The sequence below is a fragment of the Babylonia areolata genome, chromosome 3 (assembly GCF_041734735.1).
Source record: "Babylonia areolata isolate BAREFJ2019XMU chromosome 3, ASM4173473v1, whole genome shotgun sequence".
NCBI classification, from domain to species: Eukaryota; Metazoa; Mollusca; class Gastropoda; order Neogastropoda; family Buccinidae; genus Babylonia; species Babylonia areolata.
In genome coordinates this window covers 18,088,453-18,110,063 of record NC_134878.1, presented here as the reverse complement: position 1 = coordinate 18,110,063, position 21,611 = coordinate 18,088,453, and the positions used below count along the sequence as shown (strand labels likewise).

General features: G+C 43.4%; 1 protein-coding gene across 1 annotated transcript in view; it reads right to left on the bottom strand.

Annotated features, from left to right (window-relative positions):
* Positions 1-1,646: 1,646 nt before the first annotated feature.
* LOC143279795 (uncharacterized) overlaps positions 1,647-21,611 on the bottom strand; it is a 55,206-nt gene continuing 35,241 nt past the window's right edge. Inside the window, exons 2-4 of the mRNA XM_076583969.1 lie at positions 9,134-9,309; positions 7,115-8,518; positions 1,647-6,152 (exon numbers count right to left, since the gene is read on the bottom strand). Of these exons, the coding sequence (XP_076440084.1) occupies positions 5,118-6,152; positions 7,115-8,518; positions 9,134-9,309 (2,615 nt within the window). The 3' untranslated portion in view covers positions 1,647-5,117. The remainder of the gene's footprint in view (positions 6,153-7,114; positions 8,519-9,133; positions 9,310-21,611) is intronic.

Sequence of the window (21,611 nt, the reverse complement as noted above, 5' to 3'; positions counted from 1 at the left end):
GATGATTTACTATGTTTTGCGAGGCACCACAAACACTTTCTGTTGGATATAATCTCATTCCAGTTTAATTCATGGATAGAGCAGCGAAACAAGATGCCAAGTGTCGTTCGGAGTCAGTTCATATGGATATTCCTTTGTCATTACATGTGTACAACAGTTTAACAGAATCGTATGCTTAGAAACAGTTTCAGAGTTCCCTTACGAACTACAATAAATAGTACGAACATTTTACAATTTGCCAAGTAAAAAACAAACAAACGAAAAAAACAAAAACAAACAAAAAAACAAAAACAAACAAACAAAAAACAACAACAAAAAACCAAAAACGAAACAAAACAAAAAACCAACAACACATAACCAGAAAAATAGCATCCCATATGTGTAAACAGAAAACAAACCGTTTCAAAAACTTTTAAAACCAAATATACCAGAAATAACACATGTATTTGTGAACAAAATAAATATCACAACTGAACCCAAAACATATCATTATATGTGATGTCGTTTTGAAATATATCCCAGTGCGTTCAAAACTTTCTGTTCAAAACATTTTTGACTCACCTGCCTTAATTTTTTTAAAATTTATTTTTTTAATTTTACTTTATTTTATTTTTTTTGTTTCTTTACCAAACAGTCCCATAAGCAAGTGTTACAGAAGTATTGTTTGTTTTTCTTCTTTCATATCACAAAGATCAATAATTCGACGCATGCGGTGGTCGACTGCTCAGAGCGCAGGATTCTCACTCGAGCTTTATGGCTTCAATCCCGGATTTCGGAGCACCTCGTGCGTAAAGGATGGACCTCCAAGGTCAACATATCTGCAGATCTGAACCCCCTTCGAGCGCATATCTATGCACGTAGAATATCAAATACATAAAGAGCCTGTAATCCTTGTCCGCTTTCGGTAGATTATGGAAACAAGAACACACCCAGCATGCGCACCCACAAAAAGGGAGTATGACTGCCTACATGGCGGTGTAAATAAGGAAACGGTCATACACGTAAAAAGTTACATGTGTGTGTGTGTGTGTGTGTGTGTGTGTGAATCGTGTCGTACTAAGTCTATTCAGACAGCAGAAGAGGCAACTGCTGTCCCGAGCTGTCGGCAAGAAATTGATTACAGTTTAGTGTCTTTCTCAAGTTACATCCCCACTCTCTCGGCTAAGAGGGACACACACACACACACACACACACACACACACACACACACACACATATATATATATAACATAACACGTATAATACAGAACACATATACTGCCAGAGACGGATGGATGGATACAGGCGAAACGATCGATCCAGCAATTGATAGGTGAACAGCTGGCAGATGAATGGACGGATGGTTATTAATGGATGAATAGTTGGTGTGGATGGACGTAAGCTTATATATCATTAAACGACCAGTTCCTGTGATTTACTGAAAAACGGCTCCATATTGATCAAAGTACGCGGGCGCGCCGGCGCGCACATGTGTCTGTGTGTGTGTGTGTGAGAGAGAGAGAGACAGAGAGAGAGACAGAGAGAGACAGAGAGAGATACATACATACATACAGACAGACAGATAGACAGGCCGAGGTAGAGGGAGAGCACCCCCCTCACCCCCCGCACTCGCACACCCACACCCACACACTACAACCTTTCTTGTTCTTAGGTTTATTAGGCTGACCTTTCAAACCAAAATAAATATTTCAAAGTCGTATATGGTACACCATGAATCAGTCTGTCAATACAAGCAGAAAATATAAACCGTCACACAAATCACCGCCTCCCTGTCGCCTCACCCCCAGTATAACTATCTACATATTTCACCGTTTGTATACATAATTATGTATTTTATTCCATTTATATTCAGGCTTACCATACATATTTCAACCATCCATCACTTAGGGAATCATTCAATAAATCAGTCAACCCATCAGTCAATCAGACAATTAATCGATCATTTGAATCAATCGATCTACCAATTCAGCCAATCATTCCAAGTATTCGATCGAATCATGACCATTTTAATCGTTGAAACCAACCAATCAATCAACTGATCAACCAGCGAACCAATCAATCAATTAACCAATCAAGCAACCAACCAATAAAGTCATAACCAATCAACGAAACAACAGACAAACTAACCTAATCTTTTTTTTATTTTTTTTTTTTATTGCCCATCAAAACACACGTGTCATCTCACGTTGAACCATTCAAACAAAACGCACGTAGACTTTTAATTTTTATTGTCAGTCACGGTACGTCAGTCTCAGCTTAATTCATATCAGTGTAACAAAACAAGTATAGTCACCTTGGATAAATTTTGAGACATGTATGTTCCTTTGGTCGTCTGTTTCGTCTGGGATGAAAAGGTTAAAACAAAACAACAACAACAGCAGCAGCAACAACAAACACAAGAGAGAAAAAAAATGCATACATTAGAGCAACAAACAAACATTTACAAATCAATGTCTATGATGCCTTTAAAAGCAGCAACAGCAGCAGTAAAAACTAACACAACGACAACTGAGGCTAAAACACGTGCATGAGCACCCCACCAAATCTACAAAGGATTGAAGTCTGTATTCTACACGACGAATCGCAGTCCCCCAAGCAGGCAAGCTACGCTGTTAAGTTTATCTAGATACCTGTCTACCTTTTCAGAGGAAGCTGGAATTTTTGCCTTTGCAGGACCAAAATACAACACTCATATATATATTTTTTTTAATTTTCATAATTTTTTCATTAGCACAGAGAGAGAGCGAGAAGAAGAAGAAGAAGAAGAGAGAAGATGTGTGTTACCCTTTTTTCACAACATGATCCTCTGTGTGAAGATTTGACTGTTCTCCCCAGGGAGAGCGCGTCGCTATAGTGAGAGCGTCACCAATTTATCTGCCTGCACTTACGTATATTTGTTTTCCTATCAAACTGGATTTTTCTACAGAATTTTGTCAAAGATAAACTTCTTTGTTGCCGTGGGTTCTTTTACGTGCGCTAAGTACCTGGTGCGTACGGGACCCTCGGTTTATCGTCTCATCCGAATGACTAGCGTCCAGACCACCACTCAAGGTCAGGTGGAGGGGGAGAAAATAGTGGCGAGTGTGGGATACATGTATTTATTTCCATCCATGGCATTTCCAGTCCATCGTAGCATCAGACTAAAAAATACCCCAACTGATAGCTAGTTTATGATTGCGCTTTGTAAAAAATGCTGATTTGTACTTCGATACTTGTGTCCATGTTCTTGTTATGGCGCAGTCGGTCACAAAAGTCATAGAAGAATATTGTAAATTACATGAACAAGAAATCCGGAAAATTTGAGTTTTGCAGAAAACCCCCAGACGATTAAGGCGGAATGCACAGATGAATAAATTAAACACAAAGAGCAAGCAGAATACAGAAGAAACCATAGAACACTGAACAAAGCGAAACAACTAGCGCATTATGTTTCCTGGATAGTTGGGAAACTATTTACAAAGTTATGAAAGGCACCATCGAAACTGTCATGGCAAAACAATATCAATAATCTTACATACTATTCTTTCAGGCTAACTTTTAACGAATCTGACGTCCCAACGGGAAAATGACTCAAGTTACTTGGACTCGGCAAGCACCTGTCCAGTATATTTTTCTGGGTTGATACATTTTGTGTCAGACGGAAAACCATCACCTGTATGGATCATCGACATTTAATCGTCAGTTACAGAGGCTTTGGGACAAAGCACACACGTTGAAATGATTTCATGAACATTCACTGTTATCAAACTGAATCTAAAACATAGATTTCAATTTTCGTCTGTTTGTCTTCGCCAGTTTAAATTGGTTGTAATTATTTGGGGATATTGCTCATTGATGCACCATGTTCGACCATGGCCAATGTGTGAAAGAAGGTCAAGGTCATTCGGGAAGCTCTGGATCTTGAGACTCCTTGAAGATACATACACGTACACGAGGAAAGTCATATTGTCAGGCAATCTTTTCATCGCCACACAACATGGGTTTCCAAAACAATATTCTTGACCGTGTGACTTGGAAGAGATGTCAAGATTGATCGATCAGTGAGAAGAGTGGCTGTGAAAGACTTACCACATAAGCGCGCACACATACATATAGATACATCTACATGCATGCATGCGCGCACGGTACATACACGTGACGCTGGTTCTCTTTATTTTTGTAAACAAGGAAACAACTGGGAGGAAGCGGAGAGCAATGGGGGGAGTTAAGTGTGAAAGAATGTTTAGAATCAGACCCCTATTACTGTCCACTGGAGAACGAAAATCGAAATCAACAATGAAAGAGATACCAGTCGTCCTGAACCACTCGGCTGTGGATAAATCATTTGTGTTATTCGAAGAGCTGTACCATTCTCAACCGCAACAAAACGAGATAAACGCTGAATCAGCTACAGCTACCGGAAACAAAATAAGTTTACTACTTCACCAGACTGAGAAAAAGCATTCATTCGGACAGACTGGTTCCTCCACATAGGAGAAACATAATTCAGACCACACATCGAATGGACAAGAATCTTTAGATCATCGTGTTCTTTTGCGACCATGTGAGCTAAAAAAAAAAAAATCCCCAAGGCGTTCATAGCTATCCCGGGTGAACAGTACCATATAAAGAACTATACGTTTGTACATGTATGCATCAGCGTGGCTTTTAAAGTACACTGCATAATATACATACACGTTCTACAACTACAAATGCGTATATATTTATATTCGCTCTGTTAGGTTTAAAAGAAAATTGAAGTAATAATGATTACTGATATTTTAATCGAAGTAATAATAATTAATGAATCAGGAACTTCTAAATTCACCCAGAGTATGCTGTTTACTCAGAAAAGGGTCTTTATACACATTATATGTTGAAACTGAAACATAATTATCTTCAGTGTACATATCTTTAGTGTCCTGATTATGAATCAACAGATCAATATATACACTCAACGTGACTCAGTTGATGTTGATAATGTAGGATCTATCACACATGCAGACTGCAGCTGACCAGTTAAAACAATAATCAGCCCGTAATCACACAGTCGTCAGTTCATCATGGAATAGTACCACTCAAAGGCATATGATTAAGAGGTCTGCCTTGTTTTTTTTCAGTTTCAAAATGAGCCTTTCTCATCTCTTTTTGGGTCGCCAGCCACGCACGAAGTCCAGGATTTTCTTGATCTCCAGGGCGTTGAGCTCCGGAAAGCCTTCCTTCAACAACCGTTTGTCCAGGGAGCACAGCATACTGCCGTCTATCTGCTCATTGGCAAAGCGCAGCACCACCCTGTCCTTCATGCCGATGTAGCGCAAGGAGCGCGACACTTCGTGCACAGACAGCCCGGAGATGTCATCCGGGGGTGACCAGTTGTCCTCCCTGCCAATCACAGTACTTCCGCTTCCGTTGTCTGTGTACTCATTGTAGCTGTACTCACTGTCGTTGTTGAAACCGTAAGGGTTCTCTCCTCTTGACCCCATAGAAATGGCCGAATCGTCCCCTTGTTTGGGGTAGGCAGAGTCACTGTGACCGCTCACGGACGTGGCTTTTGGGTAGGATTTCCTGAAGGAAGGCTCACTGTCGGCATAGGCCACGTAAGGCTGAGGGCGAAAATAGCCACCGATGCCCTTGATGCCCGGCATCAGAGAAGGCGTGATGACAGCGCCGTATGGGTTATCCCCTGCACCCGCCTCCACTGGCCGCGCGGACTGGGGTCCTGAAAGAGCGGGCTGCTGATGCGTGTATTTGACACCCGGAGTGGAGGCAGCCGGGGACGGTGGCGGAGTCATGGCCTGGTTGGTGGCCTGCTGACGGAGGTCCCGAAAGGAGTCGGTGAAGTGGAACAGCTCCAACAGCCCGGCCTTGTTCTTCCGCAGGTTGTGGGACCGGATGGTGGCGTTGGGGTCCACGTGGCTCTGACCACGAGACTTCGAACTCCGCCCGCTGTGGGTGGAGCGAGTCTCCAAGTCTAATTGTTCCACGGATTTACGGGAGAGGGTGCCTCCTCCCGAGTGACTGTGACGGGCTTGCTGACGATGGACCTCGGCCCGCCACGCCGGGATGGCGTCAGTGCCTCGCTTGTCCTTGACCCTGAAGCCGTACAACTGTGACGTGCTGCCAGCCCACTGACTGCCTGCCGCCATGGACCCGTAAGGCCGATCCGTGTTGTCCTGAAACACACACACGACACAAGTTAACTTTATACCTCCGATAATACTGTAAGGATTACCTGAGTTTCAGTTTCAGTAGCTCAAGGAGGCGTCACTGCGTTCGGACAAATCCATATACGCTACACCACATCTGCCAAGCAGATGCCTGACCAGCAGCGTAACCCAACGCGCTTAGTCAGGCCTTGAAAAAAAATTATATAGATAGATAAGCTTACATAAATAAAGAAAAGTTCTAACGGCAGATTCGAACCCCGCGTGTTCGGGCGAGAAGAAACTGTCTTACACATTACACTGTCGTGGCTCGTTCTGAACGGCGTGGAAAGAAAGATTATACATGGAAAAAGCCCCCCCCCCCCCTTTAATAGAAAACGATGACTGCAAGGAATTGGAGAATAAACATAAAGGAGTAAAAAAGGAGACAGAAACACACACACGACACAAGTTAGCTTTATACCTCCGATGATGATGCAAGGATTGCCTGAACGGCGGGGGGTTGAAGCATGAACATAAAGAAGGGGAAGAAAATGGGGACAGAAATCAGGTGGTGGATGAGTTGAGGAGGAGGAGGAGGAAAAGGAGATAAACGTTATAATGCGGCAGATCAATTCAAATGACTGCAGTCACGTTGTTCAGAGCCCTGCAAAAACTGGACTTGTCTTAGATCTTACAAGTAAATATGCATATCATAATAAAACAAAATTAACAAACCAATCTACAACACCCATCTCACCAATCGATGAAAGGTCCGACCAAACTAAGCTCTGTAAGCGATACTAGTTATACAAAGAGGCCATAAAAAGAACACTGAAATACACTGTATCAAATTTCAGAATCTAATATGATATAACACCATATTGGCTAAATTATAAGTTAACAAATGAACAAATAAAAAAATAAAATGAAATAAAAAAAAACAAAAAGAAAAGAGGAGAAGGGATAAGCAGTTGAGCCCAAAGACCCACCGTGAAGTTAAACAGCTGGTCAATGTCCACACCGGACCCATCCTCCGAAGCCAAGGCAGCCGAGAGGACCTCAGGAGGCAGCATCTCACTGCGGCACTTCTTCAGGCGGGACAGCTTGACGTCTTTGGGCACAGCCGGGGGTTTCCTCCTCAGCTGCACGTCGACACTGGAGGAGTAAGCAGAGTCCCCTCCCCTGACGCCGTGGGGCACCATGTATCCATCCTCCTCGTCATCAAGGTCCTCGTCTTCCCGACCCGTGTGGGAAGGCTCACTCTGCGAGCGGAGAGGAGGCTGAGGGGCGGGTGGGAGGTGCTCGTACAGAGAGTCTTTGGATCCTTCACTGGAGTCATGTCTGCCTGAAGAAGAGTCCACGGGGATGGGGGGCAGGTCGCGGTCCTGAATACTGTACTTGCGGTCCCCTCTGGCGCTCCCGTAAGTTCCATACATGCTGGAGGGAGTGGAGGAGTCCCCTGTCTTACCGTACACAGAGGGCGGTCTGCTGCCTGCAGGAGTTGGCGGTGCGGTGCTGCTCCCTTCTCCAGGGTCTGTCTCCCTGCTGTCTTTCACATCGTCCCCTTCTTCGTCACCATCCAGCCCGTTGAAGAAGTCCTCGTAGCTCAGCTCACTGCGAATGATTCGTTTGGAGAACACGTCATCCGACCTCAGCTCCTTCAGCCTGGCTCGTTCCTTGCGGACTTTCCGCACACTCAGCTTGTCAAGGAGGTTCGTGGATTTGGATTTCTTCAGCTCTTTGGGGACACGCTTCGGTAACTCAACCTCGGTGTTCACGTTCTGCTGTTCTGGAGGTTGTTCGGTGACCTTGGCGTTCATGCTCCCTTCCGTCGGGGAACTGATAGGAGCGGGCCGGGCACTGTGAACGCTCTGCCGTCGTCTGGGTAGGCCACGCTGTAGGGCGAGCTCCCGCTCCACCGACACCTCCACCTTCTCCACAGCGGGGTCAGCGATGGCGGCGTCTTTCTCCAGGCGGCTCAGCACGGCCAGCTCCTCTTCCCTGGTGCTGTAGAACTTAAGCACGCCTTGAGGGCACTGGGCCTTCTCACGGGGGTTGGCGTGGATGAACTGAGCGTTGACGGGCAGGCCAAAGGCCATGATCAGGTCCTGCAGCTCGTACACGGCGTCGTAGTTGGCCATGGAGGCGTCGCCCACGGGGCTGAAGACCCCGGACATGATGAGCGGGATCATGATCTCCTTGCCGTCCACGTCGAAGCACTGCAGGTACTTGAGGTCCTGCTCCGGCTTGTTCTTGTTCTTGGAGGATTTCAGCAGGCGCTTGAAGAAGCCTTTGTTGTTGTTGGCGCTGCCCGAGGTGTTGCCTCCCTTGCCTTTCTTTCCGCCGGACCCGTTGTTGTTGTTGTCCATGTAGACCATTCCCGTGGTGAGCACCTGGTCACAGGAATAAACAGCACATCGTCAACAACCAAACACACCATAGATATAAAGTAAATACTTTCGTGGACAATACATTATCTGTACAATATCTATCTATCTATCTATCTATCTATCTATCTGTCTGTCTGTCTGTCTGTCTGTCTGTCTGACTGTACAATATCTATCTATCTATCTATCTGCCTATCTATCTATCTGTCTATCTACTGTCTGTCTGCCTGCCTGTCAGTCTGTCTGCCTCTTTGTTCATGTGTCTGTCCGCCCATCTGACGGCTTGCCTATCTACTTTTCCACTTATACGAACGTCCATCTATCCATTCACGTGATCTGTTTGTCTGCCTGTCTAACTATCTATCCATCCTACACAATGTCTGACTATCTATCTAAAACAAACCCACCACTGTCTGTCTGACTGTCTAGCTATCATAAACAACGCCCGACTATCTGCCTATCCAAAACAAACCCACCACCAACATATGACCAACATCTTCATCAGCCGCCAACAACCTCACCACCTCCAGCACTGTGAAAACCACCGTCACCAACACCATCACTTATCATCACCATCATCTCCCATGACCCGATCGTCACCAGTCCGTCGGTAACCCTCACCTCTCCTGGTCGGATCTCGTGAGGCATCCAGCAGCTGACGCCATCCTCTATGGACAGCTGGTAGCCCACGGTGGGGGTCCTCACCAGGAACCTCCGGGGCTTGATGCTGCAGATGCCGCCCACCGTGTCAAAGTACTCCACGGGACGCCCGTCGTCAGGCACCACCTCGAACCAGCCTGAACACACACACACACACACCACACAGCGGTCTCAGACACTCTGTTCCGAATCTTTTTTTTATTTTTTTGAACAAAGTGTAGATCTATAATCAGCAGCACTGAAAATGAACCAGAGGTCTCAAGCACTCTGTTCCAACAAACACATCACACAGCGCATCTCTACAGGATTATGGCACTGTGTTCCATCACACACACCACACTATACATCTCTACAGGATTAGGGCACTCTGTTCCATCACACACACCACACTATACATCTCTACAGGATCAGGGCACTCTGTTCTATCACACTTCACACAACACATCTCTACAGGATTAGGGCACTCTGTTCCATAATACACACACCACACAACACATCTCTTCAGGATTAGGGTACTCTGTTCCATCACACACACCACACAACACATCTCTACAGGATTAGGGCACTCTGTTCCATCACACACACCACACTATACATCTCTACAGGATTAGGGCACTCTGTTCCATCACACACACCACACTATACATCTCTACAGGATTAGGGCACTCTGTTCCATAATACACACACCACACAACACATCTCTTCAGGATTAGGGTACTCTGTTCCATCACACACACCACACAACACATCTCTACAGGATTTGGGCACTCTGTTCCATCACACACACACACACACCACACAACACATCTCTACATGATAAGGGCACTCTGTTCTATCACACATCACACAACACATCTCTACAGGATTAGGGTTCTCTGTTCCATCACACACACACACACACACACACACACACACACACACACACACACCACACAACACATCTCTACAGAATTAGGGCACTCTGTTCCATCACACACACACACACACACCACACAACACATCTCTACAGGATTAGGGCACTCTGTTCCATCAAACACACACATCTCTACAGGATTAGGGCACTCTGTTCTATCACACATCACACAACACATCTCTACAGGATTAGGGCACTCTATTCCATCACACACGCACATCACATAACACATCACTACAGGATTAGGGCACTCTGTTCCATCAAATACACACATCTCTACAGGATCAGGGCACTGTGTTCCATCACACACACCACACAACACATCTCTACAGGATTAGGGTACTCTGTTCCATCACACACACTGCACAATACATCTCTAAAGGATTAGGGCACTCTGTTCCATCACACACACCACACAACACATCTCTACAGGATTAGGGCACTCTGTTCCATCACACACATCATATAACACATCTCTACACGATTAGGGCACTCTGTTCCATATTGCACACAACACACAACACTACGTGTGTTTCTTCCATGCGCGCGCGCAAGTGTGTGTGTGCGTGTGTGTGTGTGTGTGTGTGTGTGCGTGTGCGTGTATGCGCGTTTCATTTTTCGTTATACGTTCCTTTTCCCCTCCGCCCTTTTCTATATATATTTTTTTTATTTCATTTTTTGTTGAAAAAGAGTGGGCTGTTAACGAAAAAGCAAACAAGAAAACAAATCGGGCGCGCGTGCACCCGCTCCCTCCAACTCTTCCCCGCTTCTCAAAGCACACAGACCCGACCAGCTGAATCCGAGAGAAGACGGTGACAGGAAAGACAGTGACATTTAAGGGACAAACAGCGAGCACTTGCACTCGGAAAAGAAAACACCTACAACCGCAAACACAGGAACGAGATGAAGCTGCTTTAAAAAAAAAAAAAAACAACGAAAAAAAACCCAACCCAAGCACATCCTGAGAGTGCACCACTTAAAAAAAAAAAAAAAAAAAAAAAAAATCCAAGCCATTGCTAATTAACAGGGACGACAAGAAACACACAGTGTAAATATGTATTCTGCAAGAACACGTGCGCGTGCGCACGCAAAGATGCATACATGCATACACACATACACGCCCCCGCACATGCCCCCCCCCCCCAGCCCCCTATCCCCACCCCCATCCCCCCACGACATACATACACACGCATTGTCACAATAATTAATTTTGATATTTACCTAAATATCTCCAACAGACAAGCAGAAAGGCGGGCGTACATACACATGCGCACATAGGCATCCGGACACGCGCGCACGCATACATATATACATGACTATTATAACCGGTACTTAACCATTATTCACGGACAGATTCCCAAAGAGTCAGCGGTTTCACTGAAAAGTGTATTTCAAAGATTCGGTACGGACACAAACAGACAAACAAACAAACAAACAGACAGACAGACAGACACAGACATAGACACACACACACACACACACACACACACACACACACACACACACACACACAGAGTCATTTTTAACTTTCAGTGTGAAAGATAACTGGTAGAGAAAAGACAACACGACCAAGCCTGATTTTGTACGTCAATGTTTGTCTTTTCCGTGTAAAACTGGACTCGGACAAAGTGTTTACACACATGCCAGCTTATCTTGATCAGAGTCTGAAGGAGATGAAGACCTGAAAGGTGGGTGTGGCAACTGTAGTGTGTAATAACATTTTACATTCCACTCTTTCTTTTTCTGTTACTTTCGTAGTACCTCGCTATGTAAAGGAGAGAGAGAGAGAGAGAGAGAGAGAGAGTACATAGAGAAAGAGAGAAAGAGAGAGAGACCATGTGTGTATGTATGTATACACACACACACACACACACACACACACACACACACACACACACACACACACACACATATATATATATATATATATATATATATATATATATATATATATATATGAACGTATGCATATATGTATTTGCGTGTATGTGTGCACGAGTGTGAGATAGAAAACCAGAGGTATACATGCATGTATATACATGTATATACATGTATATATATATATATATATATATATATAGAGAGAGAGAGAGAGAGAGAGAGAGAGAGAGAAAAAATACAGGCCGACAGACATAAGAAAGACATACAGAGCCCCCTCCTCCTCCTCCGTCCCAGCGAGAGAGAGAGAGAGAGGGGAGAGAGAGAGAGAGAGAGAGACAGAGAGACAAACAGACAGAGAGACAGACAGACAGACAGACAAGGACAGAGAGGGACAGCCAGACAGCCAGACAGCCAGCCAAACAGAGACCCAGGAAAGGTCACGGGAGTCCCCGTCGTGGCTTCCTTATACCTTTACTTACACCTTCCTCTAACCCCTTCACCCCTCACGTTCCCCGTCTTCGCTACAGGACCTTTCATCCCCGTCTCCACGCAGGCTTCATCTTCCTCACCCCCCCCCCACCCCATTTCCTCTCTGTCTCTCTGTCTATCCACCCGTCCGTCCGTCTGTCTGTCTCTATCTTACACAACGTACGCCATCTCTGTCCTTGTCTCTGTATATCTAAGTCTCTGTTTCTCTCCATCTATCTCCCTCTCTCTCAAACTGTTGCTCCCAGAACTGTTTAAATGGTGTTATTTCGTATTATACTGCTTTTGTAACGTGTGCATGCTTATTCCAATTCAATTTCGTATTGCTTGATCATTATCTGACGTATAATTTTTTCAGCTCTCTCTGTCTCTCTCTCTCTCTGTCTCTCTCTTCTCTTCTTTCTCCCTCTCTCTCTTTCTCAGCCATGTCGATCCATCGCGTTCAGCAAAGGAAACTGAACTTTCAGGTATCCGGAAAAATGCCAAGTCCGTCGAGTGGAATCTCTCAGTTGTAACAAAGAAACAGAGCTGCACTTAATTTAAGCTGCGAACTCCTTGGCCTTCTTAAGCAAGCAAATTCAATTTCTCTTAAAAGAACAGAGAAAGAAAGAAAAAAAGAAAAAAGAAAAAGAAGAAGAAATCAGCTTCGTCCACCATAAGTATGGGACAACACAATAATAGGTAAATGGATAGGAACAAAAGCTAAACTTGTTCTGCAAAGATTAGAAAAGTTGTGTGAAGGATCAAGGAGTTACGTAAAACGTTATCCATTACAAAAGTCTGGCGACAGAAGAGAGAGAGAGACAGAGACAGAGACAGAGACAGACAGAGAGGAGTAATTAAACGTCAAACTCTGCAAACCTTAAGTTGGAGACCAAAAACAGAGAATACGTCCAGAAGATACGTCACAATAATCAATAGGCAAGCCAATCTGCACCCTTTAAAAAAATATTATTCAATAATATATCAACAGAAAACAAATATATAAAAGAAAGAATTATGTTATTTCGCAACACCTGAGAAATCACCGGTGACTTGACGACAAGACGGGTTCTGTTTAACACTCGTCCGTTTTCTCGTCTGCAATTTATCTAAGATATCTGGAAATGTTCAGTAAAAAGATTTGTCTGAAGGCGATAAGTTTTTTCCTTGATATATTATCAATATTTGATTTTTTTTTAAAAATATGCAGCTATCACCATTCTGAAGCCCATCTCTACCTCACCCCAACCCCCCCCTAGCTTTTATGTCTATTTACCTGCTGATTTGCCAGTGTGTCACTTTTACTAAGTGTGTTTCAGTCTTACGTTTAATTTGCAGTAGTGTGTAAGGACGTGTGAATGAACAACACCACAACAATTTCCTGAACATTGGTGCAAAACAAGTCTCTTTCTCTTTTCTATTTCTGTCTTTGTAAATACTCCCTGTTAAATAAAGAAATACTCGTGTGAGGTCGTGATCTGCCTCTAGACAAATAGGATGGTTTGTTCTGCTTGTTTGAATCAATGCTGAATGATACAGCTCGATGTCCAACTGAATTTTTGTTTTGTTATTTCATTTCTTTACTGACTTAGTTTCTTCCATATATTTGCCCTTTGTTACGACGGTTCTTTACAAACTCAGTGTGTGCATCTCCTTTCACGGTACATACGCAATGGTTGTGAAACGAAGAAACAATAGCTCGAGAGACTGGACAATATGGGCCAAGTCTACCCGTCTCTGAGTGTAGAACACTCAGCTCTGTGTAGGAAGCCGTTTAGAACAAAACAAAACAAAAAACTCACACTGACATTACATTTTAGACAAGTGATGGGAATCAGCCCCCCAGTTTGTCCCACGTCACCCTCTGACCAGTATGCCATGCAGGACCCTTGCCCCTTCATCAGCTGCAGTTTATTTCTAGCGCGTGCGTCAGCAGAACAAGAGGCCTCAGTGAGAACACCGAACCCAACGTGACAGACAGAGCGATCAATTCCAGCACACGCGGGGTCCCTTGGGCGACAGGAATTTCACATGCAAATGACCCTTCTTTGCACAGGGCTAGGACTGGTTAATCCTCGGCCAACAACTTAATCGTCTGCAAAGAAATCTCATCATGTGTTTGGAGAACAGGAGCGACACCTCGGCCCGTCCTTTTTCACAGGGCTGTGTTCAGTCCACAGCATCGTTCATTTACACGGTGTTGGGTTGTTGGTTTTCTTTTTATAGCCAGCCTTCAAAGTACACTTCAATATCATAGTAATGCAACTTTTACACTTGACCGCGCGCTCATGCATTAGTATGTACACTCTGGTTGCGCATTTGCTGATCATTTGCTAAGTTGTTGTCAAAGCGTATGGACTCCGTGATCCAAATACGCTACACCACATCTTCTTTGCATTAGCGCAGATGTTCGAAAAACTATATAAATGGCACGCACTTTAAAACCTTCAGTATGATCAATCATGCAGATTATTTTAAACAGGGGTTATTCGACTGAAATGGATACCCGTTATCATCCCATCTTAAAATCGTTTTAAAACTCCCAGAAATTCCAGGAAATTTTCAGCACACACACACACACACACACACACAGAGAGAGAGAGAGAGAGAGAGGGATAGATAGATAGAGAGACAGACAGACAGACAGACAGACGGTGGCACCAAGAGAAACTGGTCAAAATTACTCACTTGGACACGCCGAAAACGCAGAATCCAGCGCACTGAGACTGTATGCCCTCTGCAGAGGCTTCGACCATCCCATATTCATTGTGCACATGGGCCTTAACATTGCTGGCCTTATACGTGCACTGCCTATGAGAGCATACAGCTGAAGAAGAAAATGGTGTCAGGAGATGTCTGCGTGTACACCGTCGCTTCTTGTCTGTTCAGTCATAGACACTAATATCTCTAGTGTCTATTGTTCACGTTTCTTGTCTCCATACACAGACGGCACTGATGCTACACTGGGTTGTTCTGTTCGTGGACATGTCAGTGCGTGAGAGCTAAGGGGCTTTGGTTTTTGTTACAAAATGGCATTTTAGTCGAAGCTTTATACGCTTGTAATAGAAGTGTGTGTGTGTGTGTGTGTGTGTGTGTGTGTGTGTGTGTGTGTGTGTGTGTGTGTGTGTGTGTGTGTGTGTGTATTTTCTGCTGTTTGTATGAAAGGTGGGGAAAAATAACCCTCAAAATAATGATTTGTATTTATTCGCCGTTGTTCACTTTATTCATTTCCACTACTGGTTCCTCACATTACATTTCTGAGAAAAATCCTGAATCAGTTCATTAAAAAAACCCACACCAGATTTCTGTAACAGTACATCACGATCATTATCTCAGACACACGCACTGAGACGTACGTTATGATTACAGTTCTTTGATTTTTCCCGTGTGCCTGAGGGCATGTGTGTGTGTCGGGGTGGGGGATGGGCAGTGGGCAGCGGAGGGGGTTGAGGGGGGGGGGGGGGGGGGAGGTGAGAGGGTGTTGATGGGCCGGGAGGAAGGGTGTGAGCACGCGCATGAATATGAGACAGTTCCTCAGTTCCCTCTCTGATGCCAAATTTAAAGCCCTCTCCTTCCCCACCCTCCTTTCTCTATTTGAAACTTCACTTCCTGCTGCACTGACGCGCAATGTATTCCTCAAACAGGTTGGTTGTTCGATTTGGATGTGAAATTCGCACCACATATTCACCCGTATACACACATGAGTTTCATAAATTAACTCAAAAACCACCTCGGCCGAAAAAAAAAAGTTTTAAAACTTCTATCCTTGAAAAAGAAAAAGAAACAAAAACACCAAAAAAGTATATCCCGTTGGTCTTTCACAAGAAAAGAAACAACACTTAAAAAAACCAAAAAAACAACCCAACAAGATTGACCTCTGAAACGAACACGCCTTGTTATAGATCACCAATACAGAGACACATTGCAAACAGAGGAAAAGCTGAAGGTGATGGAGAGGGCGAACGAACCCAACACAGCGCTCTTCACTGTGTTCCCACAGGTAAACATGCAAGTCAGGTAAGTCTTCTCCGTCAGCTCGAATTCACTAAGGGCACTCCTTTCACCGTTTAGCTGTCCGGTTCAGCGACTTCTTTACACCCTCACTGCTCGTCTGTCATTGTTTTATTGTCCAGTTTGTTGTAGACAACTAAATTTCGTAGATATACACACCCAAGCACACGTGCAAGTGGATTCTTTCGCACTGCGAAGTTCCTGTTGTTGTTGGGGTTTTTTTTTTCCAAGCCTTGAACTTACGAAAACATCTTCAGCGTTTTTCACATTATTTTCCAAAGTTCACACACACACACACACACACACACACACACACACACACATATATATATATATATATACTCGGTAAGGAAGAAACCTTCTGGGAAACAATTTCTTTCATTTGAGATAAACTGTTAATGCTGCTTATTCTAGATGTGCCAACTCTCATGTAAAACTGAAAGTACACAAATGACACGATACATCTACGATTGAATTTAAAAAAAGAAAAGAAAAAAGAAGATGAGATATAAAATCCATACCAGACGCACGTACTATCAGGCACACCTACTAATAAATGTACCACACAAAATCACGCAACTGTGTGTTTTCCACTCAGATACACACCCAATGATTTGCGCTTGAACTTGAACATGCAGGAAAGGCACGCATACAAGTCATGCCATCACAACTTATTACATTTCATAGCTTCTCTCCCATTTCTACTGGTCACGTCACTAGGCGGGCCCCATTCTTCCGGTGTCAGGGGAATGCCGGGAACTGGAAAAGCCACCCTGTCAGGGGAAATAGATGCATGTTTCAATCTCCACTGATGGTCGTTATGACGGATCTGCTTCCATCCCAACGTTACGATGATGTTTACGTGTTTGGGAAGTGTGGTTGGGACAGCATACAGAGGGAGCAGAGTAAGCAGACACCTTGATAGGCTATTTCGTTGTCATTACCTGAGAGAGAGAGAGAGAGAGAGAGAGAGAGAGAGAGAGAGAGAGAGAGAGAGATTATTGTTGCTTTCTATTGATTTATTTGTAGTTGCATTTCTTTTTATCACAACAGATTTCTCTGTGTGAAATTCGGGCTGCTCTCCCCAGGGACAGCGCGTCGCTACACTACAGCGCCACCCATTTTTGTGTATTTTTTTACTGCGTGCAGTTTTATTTGTTTTTCCTAACATTGTAATATCAAGCAATATATATATATATATATATATATATATATATATATATATATATGTGTGTGTGTGTGTGTGTGTGTGTGTGTGTGTGCCGTGGCGACTCTGTACGACGAATGACGGGTCAACGGATTGCATAACACATTCACGTTCACTCCCATTAGCTTCGATCGATTCAATCTCTACTTCACCGCTATCAGCCGCTGGGCACTTCCATACCTGGTGCCACCTGTGTCACGTCCATTCATCTGTCTTCATCTGCCCCCAGGGATGGGAGGGGGCGGGACGGGGATAGAGGTGGGGGGAGGGGGAGGAGGACGTGGTCGCTGACAGTGGATGGGTTGGAGGCAAAGGGGAGGGACATATGTGAGAACCATAGTCCTCCCGTTGCTTAACGAAGACTGCTGCAGATATTAAAAAAAAAAGAAAAAAAAAGAAGAAGAAATGGACATTACTTATTGACAATAGTCTATTTGGCTTTTATGCCAGGGGTGATTAAGAATCAAGCGACAAACGGCGTATAAAACTAAAAAGTAGCAAGAAGTCTGGGTTTGTTCCAATGTACCTTTTATTTATCTGTGTGCTAGCTGAATCGGTAGCATAAGCAGGATTGACGTGAAGTTGCATACTCTGTGAATGGAGTACCACTCTTTACTATTTGTTAAAAAGTAGCAATACAGGTAAGTCAACAAAGAGGGGTAAAATAAGCAGGATCTGTTTTTTGTCTGATGTGTAAGCAACGTGGACAGTAGTCGCTTTCAGCAAAAATAGTAAGTGACATAATGAATGACCAACCGTTGGTGATTTTGTCAAGTACAAATGTTAAGCGATAAATTGTATTGCTATGACGTTGACTTTCGAATACTATCCACAAACAAATGGTTCATTCACACCGGTAGCTTTTTATTTATTCAGTCAAATGCTTCTGCGATAAACTTTGCAAGTGATTTGATAATATCTGTGTCTCCTGATGAAATTATACTCACTATGGTTTTTTTAAAAATGGTTTTTCCATTAAATGATGTGATTGTAATTAAACATACAAAATCAACACAAAAAGAATTATATATCTAAGTGTTTTTGTATCTATTCAACGGAAATTTCTTTACGTTTGACGTGTGCGTGTAGCAGATGCTTGACTGCCGAAACACAAAGTTGGTCGGAAAGAGGTTGTTGTTTTAATGTTCGTAGCGTATGTGATTGATAATTATTCAGTTTAGGTTGTTCATTAGCGGTTATTTATAATTTTTATGCGCGTACCATCGTCAGTTATTTGATTCTTTTTTGTATCTTTGTCTCTGTTTAAGAATGATGTCGACAATGGAGCAAGAGAGATGATATCACACACGAGTCTGCGAACACACACACACACACACGCGCGTACGCACTAACGCACGCACACAATTATTTAACAAATCGTAAAACAACAACAAAAACACAAAAAACCAACCAACCAAACAAACAATAAGTCATACATCATCACATGACCTGCCACGGTCCTTTCAGGTGACGGGACCACCAGCCAAACGGTATCCCCTGTCCTGAACGCAATGACACCCTCCCAGGTAAACAAACTATATATATATATAAATAAAAAAAAGCCGAGATTTCTCGCCTTCAGAAAATGAACATGATGCAGTCTTCACACGCTCTGAACAGTCTGTGGTATGTGCTGCACTTCTCTCTGATTCAGTGTTGGACACTGTGTTCAGTCCCTATTTAGCACCAGATTCTCTCTCTAACCCTTTCTTCTCTCTCTTTCTTTTTCTCTGTGTGTCTTGGGGGCGTGTTGCTGACACAAGAGGGTCAATGTTTGTGTTGGAGATGCAGTTGTAGTTCTTTGGAGAAGATCAGAAGAGGCAGAACAATGTCACAGGTATGTCACAGGCGATGCCTGTGCTGACGACGAATTTAATGTGGTGCTCATATTGCTTGATAGCAGCATTACCTTATTTATTTGTTTAATTGTTCATTCTATTTCCGCATTTGCTGTTCATGATTTGGTATCTGTAATACGGTTCACCAGCCGTCACACTGAATTAGAAGTGCAATGTGTGAGCACACTGTAAGATTTTAAGCTTGCTCAGTCTCATTCGTCATTGCTAATATTTGTGATTCATGAGTGCTGTTGGATGATTAAAGATTGTTCAAACCCCTTTTCATACTTTCGACGATTGTGGGGTTGAGACTGTGCGAATTCAATGGACACGAACGAGGGTATGATGAAGACAAACTTAGAAATGAATGAACATACTGAACAATAACTTTTTCAATAAATAACAGTATCGAACAATATGTCTTCAGCTGGTCCAAGCGATCACAACAAAACCACCTCACGTGACCGCTGTGTGGCCACAAGCTGTGCCGGATGACTTCACAGCAAATCAACTTGTCCTGCGGGTCTCTCTCGTCTGTCCACAGCCCCTACTCCCCCCCTCCTCCACTCCCGAAACCTGTCTGTAGTTTGCTGACCACAATACCTACACATGTCCGCCTACACTTCATGGATCAAACCACACCAGAAGAACCAGTTTTTTTTCTCTCCTTTTACACCCTGAAAGTCGCGACCGTCCACACGCTCTCTCTCTCTCTCTCTCTCTCTCTCACCTTGAGATATAATACAGGTCAGTCACACACACACACACACACACACACACACACACAAGCTCGAAAGAAAGTCTGTGAGGTAAGTGTTGGAAGACAGGAAATGTTTCGAGAATAGCTTACAGGCAAACGGTCAACTGAAGCAATGTCACGGGTGAATTAAAAAAACAAACAAAACAAAACAACAAACAACAACAAAAATTGGGGCAACAAAACCAATTCAAGATCGGCCATTCGAATAATCTCTCTCTCTCTCTCTCTCTCTCTCTCTCTCTCTCTCTCTCTTATATTCTGCCTCGTGTGCGCATTGATATGTACAAATCTAGCTTAGCATTTTTTGGACCATCTGTTTGGAACTCTCTTCCTACGCGCGTCAAGACAGGCGATTCACTATCGTCCTTCAAATCAAGGGGACGAAAACTTCTGCTCCACAAACAATAGACCCCCAAACCAAATATAACCGGCCTAAAAATACCATGCCCTTTTTGTGAAATGTATGCGTTGTCTATTCCTTTAAATACACTAACGTGTTTCATCTTATTTTCAGCCTTTAGTGATTTTCATGTATTACATGCACGCTATTGATTGGATGTTATTGCCTGCCACATCGGCGTCAGATTTCTCATCACTATTGTATATGTGTAGTGATATAACTATGTTTCTCTGCTCTGTTTATATATTTTCATTTCAGTCGTGCCTCTTTCCTGTATTCTATGTGGTGATTAATTTGACAGTCTTAATAACCCCTTTACTTCTTGATTTTTTTTCTTTTCTTTTTTCAATATCTGCTGTTGTACTACAATATGATTTGTAATGTACTACAATATGATTTGATACCTAATTATGTTTATGTATGCATGTGCGTACATGCCTGTATGTACATGTAGACATATGCATGAATATGGGTATATGTGCAAATATGTATATGCATAAGGGTGTGTGTGTTTGGGGATGAGTGTGTGCATATGTGTGTGGGTGGGTGGATGTGAGTGTATGACTGTGTTCCCTTCATTATATTTTTATAATGATGATGATGGTCCGTTGATTAATATTATAATTATCAGTAGTAGTAGTAGTAGTAGTAGTAGTAGTAGTGGTAGTGGTAGTAGTAGTATTTACTATTGTTATTATTGTTGTGTCTTATCGTTACTGTTTTTGTTGTCACAAGGACAGATTGGAAGACTAGGCAATGCCTAGAATCTTTATCCTTGATTAATAAAGTTTTTGAATCTCTCTCTCTCTCCCCTCTCTCTCCCTCTCTCTCTCTCTCACTTCACAGGGTGTACAAGTCCAGTGGGATCAGACTTAGAGCCCCCTCAACGTTATTGTTGACAGTGAAGATGAAGTTTTCATTGCACACTGCACGTGTATACTGACCACGTTCTCTGGTTTGT